A 9,533-nucleotide genomic window follows, 5' to 3' on the forward strand; every position below is an offset into this window, starting at 1 on the left:
CTAATTTGATTTAATTATTATTGTTTAAATTTTTAAGTTAATTTCAATGTAGATTATGTAAACAAATAAAGGTTTGCTATTATATATAGATTATGTTAAAATCAGATTCAGTCAAGTAAATAATTCGACTTTCAAACAAAAGAATCATGTATAAATCATAAGAAAAAGAAGTCTACACAATAAGCAATTAAGATTAGTTAAAGAAAATAAAAAAACGCATATTTCAAAAAATTTATGTAATTAACCAAATTTTCGTAAGTATAAAACGTTAATAATTTTTTATTAAAATATATATATTAATCCGCACAAAGTGTGGATAAACCTTAAATTTAAAGATTCTTAAGCCTAAAAGTAAAATTGTTTTTGGATATACTTTTAGGTAGACTACAAAATCCCGCACACTTGACGGATTGGTACATATCAGGTCCAAAGAACATGTTGTCAATCAGGGCCTCAAAAACACTTACATATAATCAATGTTTTTAAATCCTATCTGAACGCTGAACCGGACGACTTATCGGGTTACTGGGTCAGTGGGTCGACCGCAGGTGAACCGTAGGTTAATAAATGAATTAATTTTATTATATAATAATATCTCATCTATGTAAATAAAAATATAGAAACTAAAGTTAATATTTTATAAATGTTTTTTAAAACATAAAATAATAGTTTGGATATGTACATATCTTATGTTTAAAAACATTTAGAAAATACTTAACTTTAATTTTTATATTTTTATTTTCATTTGACATACAAAATATCAAAAAATAGTGTAGACTATCTAAAATTTTCTCTAACAAGATAGGAGTTATGAAAAAAAAAATTAAAACATAAAATTTATAAATATTTAAATGTCTAATGTGAATAATAAATTAAACTTCAAATACAAAATAAACCAAAAGTAAAAGATCATTGTAATAAATTGTCAATGCGGAAATAAACTAACACCAAATCACATCAACTAATATTGGTTCTCTCTACCATCGCTCCCTTCATTTTCTTCAGATAACATAGTAAAATTTTCATCAAAATCTAAAAATCATAAATATAAAACTGAAAAGAGAAAAACTAACTTTTTTTTTCTCAACACCTAACTTTTTAATTGGAAACTTAGATATAAAACATAATTAAAAACTTAAAAAAAAAAAAAAGTTATTTATTGGTTTAATCGGTGGTTCAACCGGTATCGGTTTCCGAGTTTTACTGGATTTTTGCGGATTTTTGTGGGTTTCTAAATATTGGGTTTTGTAACCAGATTTTTTCTGGTCACCGGATTTACTGGTTCAACCGCGGGTCGGGGTCGGGTTCCAAAAGGCTGCATATAATACAAGAGATCCAAGTAACACATTGTTACCGATTCTACACCTTTGTGGCTTGTGCCGTTACAAAGGAGTATTGGAAATTTGGAATCTTACATAATCACTGGTTGCTTTGCCACAAAATCTGAAACCACTTATAGCCAAATGCATAGTTTTTTTTTTTTGAAACATACATATAATAATAATATACACATTACATGACAAGTTGAAACAACATCAACTTACAAAACCGCCAAATTTAGATTCACATTTCAAAACCCCTTTGCCTGCTTTTTTTCTTATTTCTTTACACAAAAAAAAAACCCAAAACTAGACCCAAAAAAAAGCTGGAACATGTTACAGCTAAAGACATTGGTTTCTCACTATTTTTCACCTTGGCTTTGGTTGAGATACATATGATAGCAACGGCTGGATGAGTCTATGATACGATGTGGCTTGTGATCTATTTAGCATCTCAACCATTGATGGAGTCTGGTAATTATAAGCCTGCACAAAGCTAGAACCGTCTCCTGATTCTCCTCTTGATGTAGCTCTTTGCCATGAGTGTGAACTAAGTCCAGAGAGAATGTAAGCTCTTCCTGATACCTCATAGACATGCCTGCTCGCCATTCTCTCTTGCATCTCCTTCATCTCTCTATCCAAAGCCACACAAAACCCATCGTTGGACCTTGCTGACACCGTCTCTGCTAACACCTGTCTAAACTCCTGGATCACAGTAACAGCTGCAGCTAAATCTCCCTCCTCTGCTAAACCTCTCGCCTTCACCATTGCCTCAGCAGCTAGAAACCTGTTTCTTTGCCTGTCCACTTCGATGGACACAACAACAGCTTCTTCTTCACCAACTGTCTCTGGTCTTTGAATCTTGAGGACATGACTCTCAAGTGTCACAACCTCCTTTGTCAAAAGATCTTTGTAGACACATCTCATCTTCAAAACCTCCGTCTCATCTCCACGTCTCTCAGCAGGGATGTTGATAGACACCAAGAAGTCTCTCTCCTCATCAGCGTAGAGATCACCAATGTCTACACGTCCCCACCTACCATCACCACCCACAAGACTTGAGTAACTCCCAGCTTTAATCGTTCCAAGACAAACATCTGAGGAGAAACCATCAATCTCCAGCCTCAGCTCCTGCACCGCTACACTCAAAAGCCCACCAATGCACTGAGCAAGAGCGTCCTGAATCACAGCCTCACTCTCTATAAAAGAGAACGTTCCTCCAGAGACTTCAGAGACAGAATGCATCAACGAAGCATCATGATCAGATCCAAACCCAAAAGAATGAACAGGGATCTGGAACCGTCCGTGCATAGACAAAGGAAGCAGCAGCTTGTAGTTAGGATCAGGCTGGTTGTTGTTCATGGTGTATGTATCTCTCCCATCAGACAAAAGGATAACGCTAGCGACAGGGTTCTCATCTCTCCGCTCTTCCATCACTTTCACACCTTTCCTTAGCCCTTCAGCGATGTTGGTCCCACCGTTTGCAACCAGCGAGTTCACAGCTTGGAGAGCTAGATGCCTCCCGGAGTCAGACATCTTGGTCAAAGGGAAGAGACGACGAGCAGTGGAAGAGAAGGCAATAACCGAAAGCCTATCGTTAACGCCAAGATTCTGAATCACAAACCCCATTGCTCTTTTGAGAAGAGCTAGCTTGGTTCCAGCCATGCTTCCACTGATGTCAAGGACCGTAACAAGATCAAGCGGAGCAGTGACCATACCAGCAGCTCTAAGTTGCACCAACACATCAAACTTCTCACGAGACTCGGCTCTTGGGACAGAAGAAACCTCAGGATGTATCTTCAACTCCATCATTTTTTTCAAGCTCTTACCGGGGAATGCAAGCTGCTGCTCTAGAGGCTCATCGTCGTTGAACATAGAGGGCTCAGGAGGTTGACCACGTCCTTGGTTCATGACTCGGCGAGGTGTAGGCAAGCGGTGGAGGAGGTAAGGAGGATGCTGCATTGGGATCTCTTTCCATTTGGCACGGCACACAGGGCAGACTTGGTTCCCATGTTTGACATTTGAAGCAATGCAGTGGAAATGGAAAGAGTGTGAGCACTCTGCTGTGAAAAGAGCGTGTCCTCCTCCTTCTTTCATCTTAGTCAAGCATATAGAACATGTCTGCTCATCACAAAAAAAAAGCAGTGAGTCCATGTTTTATAGATAGACAAAGAGAAACTAATCAAAGTACTGAGCTTTAAGCCAATCACCATAACAAGAACCAAACTACAAGTACTTTTAAGCAGCTATTGATATAGAGAATATAATCAAGTTTCCTCCTTTATTACAGCCACAAACAGAAATAATCAAGTTTCCTCCTTTATGACAGCTACAAACAAAAATCTAATTCAAGACAACACTTAAAAACAAAAGCAATGAGCACATGTTTTAGATAGACAAAAGAAACTAATCAAAGTACTCATCTTTAAGACAATTCCTATAGCAAGAAACTAAGTAATTTTTAACTATAACTGAAATTAACTACTTTTAAGCAGCTATTGATATAGAGAAACAATCAAGTTTCCTCCTTTATTACAGCTACAAACAGAAATAATCAAGTTTCCTCCTTTATGACAGCTACAAACAAAAAATCTAATTCAAGACAACACTTAAAAGTTAACTATTTTAAGCAGTTATTGATATAGAGAAACAATCAAGTTTCCTTCTTTATTACAGCTACAAACAGAAGTGTCTGAATGATGTTTTTCTTGAGCATTTTCCCAAATTAAATCTAATTCAAGACTCTATATATCAATTTTCACAAGAAACAACACTTAAAAATCAAACCTTTCAATGGCTAGAGAGATTTTAAAATTAAGACAAGAAGAAACCAAAAAAGACAGGAAGAAGACAAACTCAATTCCAAAAGTCAACTCCTACAGGAAGTGGGAAACAATGATGAGAGAGTGGGTCTTGTTAAAAATCAAACCTTTGAAGATTTTTTGGAGCTGTTTCTGGATAATTTGAGACCGTGAGAGGAAGGTGTTGGGGTCATGGGCCAGTTTAGAGGAGAGAGCAGAGCAACATCTGATAATCTCTCTGTGGAGTTCAAAGCAGGAGGTGATTCCTCTAGGGTTCGTGGGAGGTAAGTGCAGAGGTTCAGACCCAAAGCCAGTTTCATCTTCCTCCATTTAGTTCCCATTCTTTGGATTTTGATTAAAACCTAGAAACAGTAAGAGTCTAAAAGAGGAACCACACAAGAAGAAGAAGAAAGAAGCAGAGACAAGTTTGAAGTACGGAATCAAGAACTGAGAGAAACGTTTCTTCTTCTGGTGAGTAGAAGATGAGTCAGTGGAAGTGTGAAGTGGTGGTGAGTTGTGACGAGAGAGAGTTAAGAAGAAGAGATTGAGCAAAGGCTTTGAGATTTGCGACTTATTTTGACCTTTGTTTTGGGTCTTTGTTTCATTAATAATTAAATCCAAGTGGAAAAAGAAAAAGGGGATAGTATAAAGTTAATTAATGCTTCTGCTTTATGCCATCTAAATCATTTTGACCTTTGCTTTGGGATTTAGGATAGTAACGCAATGATGGAACTAGTATGAATCATTGCATTATATTGTTAAGTTTAAATTGTAACTTGGTATCATTTCTACAATAATTTTTTTTTAAAACAATATCTAGACAATGATATATTTATTATCTGAAACAACAAAAATAAACTGAACCAAATATCCAAATATTCATGTGTAAATGACACTTCGTCTATTTTTTGTGAGTTTCATGAATATTAAATATATAATAAATATTTATTATCAAGCTTATATAGTTTTTATTTTTAAAAAGTTGATAATCAAACTAAATATTCTCAATTAATATTTTTAAAATAAACTTTGCAATTTATCAATATTAATTAGTAAAAAAACTTAAAATATAGAAATTTAATTTTAAAAAATTAAAATAAATTGTTTGCAGAGTTTTAGTGAATCTGTTTATGTTGATGTCAAAAAAATATAATAAATTTAGAAAATCAATATGATTGAAAAATGTTTAGTTATCTGCTATAGCAAAAATAGATGGCTATGAATGTAAAACACACATACGTTGGGAAGAAAATAGAAGGTATGATGAGGGAAGGTGAAATGATGAGAGGAAGTAGAATGATGGAAACAACTGAATTACGATGGTTTTTTTTAAATTATGTTTGGTGCGATCCATAATGATAAGTGAGTTTTTATTTGACTTTGCACATGACTCTGTGATGATGAGGTTTTGGGAGCACACGTGCACTAATTCATTTCTTTTTTTTACCAAAAGAGTTTGTTTAATAGTTTACATATTTCAATGTATTTTTTTTTATTTATTGGATATTGTGTGACCAATGAAATAATATTAGATTTTTAATAATTGGTTAAATTAATTGGTTAAATGATATATTCTTTTAAATAATAATTTTCTAAATATTCGTGCTTTTAAGTAAAACTACTTACAATTAGAAACGGAGAGATTACCATTTAGTTTGCAACTATATACCATATAACTGAACTTGTCAGATTTCTCTTACAAAATCGAATTTTCTCCTCTTTTATTTCTCATCAAAAACTGAACAATTGGAATTGATCTGAGCGCATATCCCTTTCCTTTTGTAGCTAGAGAGCTTCGAGTAAAGATGTCAATTATATTTTCATCCATTTTTAAATGCCAGGAGACTTTCTTAAGTTTTTTTTTTTTTTTTTTTGGTAAAATGACTCTCTTAAGTTGTAAGCTGTATTTTTCTGAAGTCATTTTCAAAAATCTGAAACTTTAGCTGAAAAAGTAGGAGCATAAACCTTGGTCAGAAAAACAATTTCAGTCTCTAATTGTAGTAAAAATCTAACGTATGAATATTTTGTCAATAATTTATGTCTTAATATATAGTGACAAGACATTACAGATAATACGTCCCTTTTCCTCTAGGTTGTAAATTTACAAACTTATAGTATTTCAAACTTAAAACATAATATATGCGTAAAATGGCAAAAAGAAAAGAAAAGCCAAAACATATGTTAATAAAGCTAACAACCACCTATACCTACACCAACGACCTTTTTTATAAAAATTAAAAACAAAAGTTAAACTTTTTCGTTTTTAGTAAACATTTCGAAACCAGCCACTCATCAATAGAAATCTGTGCAAGTTGCCCTTTGATAGAAACGTGACAGGGTTCAACAAAAGTTACTTTATCTCAAACAAAGTAGGGGGATACAATTAAAGTCAATATTGTGGTGCGTCCAAAACTATGCAGTCGTAATAAGGATCATCGGCAAAATGAGAAGACAACAATCATGAGCCACATAAACTGACGAGACACAATAATTTCCATACATCAATGAATCAGATGTCGCTTGGAAGATTGTATATATCGTTTTTTTTTGTGTATTGGATACGGGAGAAACACCAAATAATCGTGAAACATCTACTCTAAAGCAATATTCTCACCTACCCAAATCACACCATACAAAAAAAAAAGCTCTAAGTTTTTTGATGGCACTAACAAAAATACTGCGATAACATAAGTTGGACCCATGGTTGCTCTTATGAAACACTTGAAAACGACTCATGATGCGTCCACGGGTTTGCTGCATTGTTTAAAACAATACATCAACTTATACCATGCATGCCCATTGATTATCCCGACGAGAGTGATCATATACTGCTTTCAAAAAGGTGAGATTTTTAATATATTTTAATATATAGTGTGTTCAACGTATAATTATGAGTTCTTCAAATAATATCATAGTTTAGATAAACTAAAGAAATTAATTTAAAGATAACTTTGATATGTAGTTTCTTAAGAAAAAAAAAACTGAAAAAATAGAAACGACTTTACAAAATATTCTCATTGGGGCAATCGTGTTCTTTTGTCAAACTCGATTAATGAGTTATTTGTTTGTATTAAAGAGTTTAAACTACTAATAACATTTTAAAACATGAATAGGTCAATTTGTGTATCCAAGAAGTGTCGTGTGTGTCTCGGAGAGATTTTCGAAGTGTTTTGGTTTTTGTAGGAGTGTCGAATAAGGCCACACAAAAAGCTTTGAAGGACGTAAGCCGAAGGGCTCGAGCGGTCAATGTTGTCTGGTCAAACACACATAACGTTAGCAAAATCCTCTCAACAGTCAACACTATTCTCGGATGGCTCCATTTTTACGTTAGTTTCAACTTTGCATTATTAAATAAAAACATATACAGTATACTGTATGTTAATATAAGATCTTGTTGGTTCATTTATGCTTTTCATATATGTATGTACCTAATGAATGATGAATAATCATGAATGCGTTAAAGGTCAAACGTGATGTGTATATATAATTTATGGCCGGAAACGATCATGAGGAAGTTATAAAGTGGCATCATAGGTTACCAATATGATATTGTGTGGACTATGATGTAGTCTCACCTAGGGCGTGGCATTTTATCGGTTAAATTTGATTCAATTTGTTATTTGTTTCGATTCGATCCGAAAATTTTGAATATTCGTAAACTTTTGAAGCAAAGCAAATACTAAAAATCAATATCTGTCAAAATCGAAGCAAATCAAAAATATTAAAATTTTGGGAAGCGAATATCTGATCCGATCCGAGAATATATAAATACATGTATATCTTGATTATATTTAAAGTTTTTAATGTATAAAATTATATAATTATTATTCTAACATAAGATTTGATAAATTCTATTCACATTATTACTTATATAAAAGTATTACATAAAAGAAAAAGAACACATTTATGACAATTATAATTTTTTTTCTTAAGTTTTGTGTTATTATAATTGTTAACTAAGTTCAAAAAAATTACTAAATATGTAGATTCACTCCTTCTTTTAATTTTTATCATATATATCATGCAAAAAAAATTTACAAAAAAAAATTGTATCAAATTTTTAAGATTATTTGTATTAATAAAAACATATGAGATATCCGTAAGTATTCGTATATATCCGCAAATATCTATTTATTTTCTGGATATCCGTTTTTCTGAATATCCGTATTTTTCCGAAGCAAAGCAAATCGAAAAATTAGATATCCGTGACATACGAAGCAAATCACAAATACCTTCAAAAACCCCGATATCCGATCCGTGTCCAGACCTAGTCTCACCTTCACTGGTTATGATATGCAGTACGAATTCTACAAATAATGTTTATGCATGACAAATCACTATTTGTGAGAGTGTATATACATAATGTCCGAATTCTATAAATAATGGTAGTGCATAACGAATCATTACTTATACATTTGAGTATATATTACTAATATGCATTTTTTCTTTTTCGGAATCTTTCTAGGAATGCTTCACTATTAATTGTGTTTATATTTTTCTTAAAATATGGGTGACCTACAAACAAAAAAGGTATTCTAAGCATACTTCTATGTGAGATTAAGCTAATATTTAGTAAAAACAGTCGATATATATATATTGGTAATTGGTAATTTAGGTATTCCAGACTTTAAGTTCAAATAGTTGTGAAATGAAGTGATTCTTTAGATACCCTCCATCATGTGAATCATTTAAACCTAAAGCCAGCCCATAGACCAACTAGTCTAAGATGTATACGTAAATTTTCAGGAGAAACATTAAGCTCGGGAAGTGATCAATTATGGAGTTCGATCCCTGTGCTCCCTACCCTTAGAACAGTTGTACAGAAACTTTCACCATCACTGATAGAATGCTATTGGTATCACCCAAGAACGTCGACATGACTGACAGCTATTGGGTTGTACCTAATAGTTTGCAGCTACCAACTTAACTTGGATAAATCAATATTCAAAATTTAAAGGGAGCAAAAAGAAAAGTGGGCAAAAGAGAAAAGTTTGAGCCAAAAGTAAAGAAAATGAAATAAAATACTTAATGGAGATGAATATTTTTCTGATACTGGAAGAACGAGCATCTTTTTATCGTTGGCCTTTGTCTGTTCCCACTGCCTTTTGTAATATCTTTTGTTCTTCAAAAACACTATCTTTTCTGGAAGAGATGGATATTCGAAAGACTTCAGCTTTGTATAAAGGAGGGAATAAAAACAAAAATTCTCAAATCTTTTCGCCATGCAAATTTATATATACCTTAACGCTACAAGAAAAATAAAACATCAAAGACAATGAATTCCAAATTCACACACTCATCGTAAGAGATCATCAAAGTTTAATTAGACGTCAAAGTTTGGAGAATTAACTAAGTGATGGCTCAGTTTTTGTTAGACAGATTTTTTCTCTTTCTCCTGATTATAATTTGCAGA

General features: G+C 32.9%; 1 protein-coding gene across 1 annotated transcript; it reads right to left on the reverse strand.

Annotated features, from left to right (window-relative positions):
* Positions 1 to 1,456: 1,456 nt before the first annotated feature.
* LOC106450983 (E3 ubiquitin-protein ligase WAV3) lies at positions 1,457 to 4,709 on the reverse strand. The gene is made up of 2 exons (XM_013892823.3): positions 4,249 to 4,709; positions 1,457 to 3,440 (listed from the first exon to the last, which is right to left on the reverse strand). The coding sequence occupies exons 1-2, from the start codon at positions 4,459 to 4,461 to the stop codon at positions 1,689 to 1,691; spliced, it is 1,965 nt and encodes a 654-aa protein (XP_013748277.2). The 5' UTR covers positions 4,462 to 4,709; the 3' UTR covers positions 1,457 to 1,688.
* Between the last annotated feature and the right edge of the window lie 4,824 nt (positions 4,710 to 9,533).

Source organism: Brassica napus, chromosome A9 (assembly GCF_020379485.1).
Source record: "Brassica napus cultivar Da-Ae chromosome A9, Da-Ae, whole genome shotgun sequence".
Lineage (NCBI taxonomy): Eukaryota > Viridiplantae > Streptophyta > Magnoliopsida > Brassicales > Brassicaceae > Brassica > Brassica napus.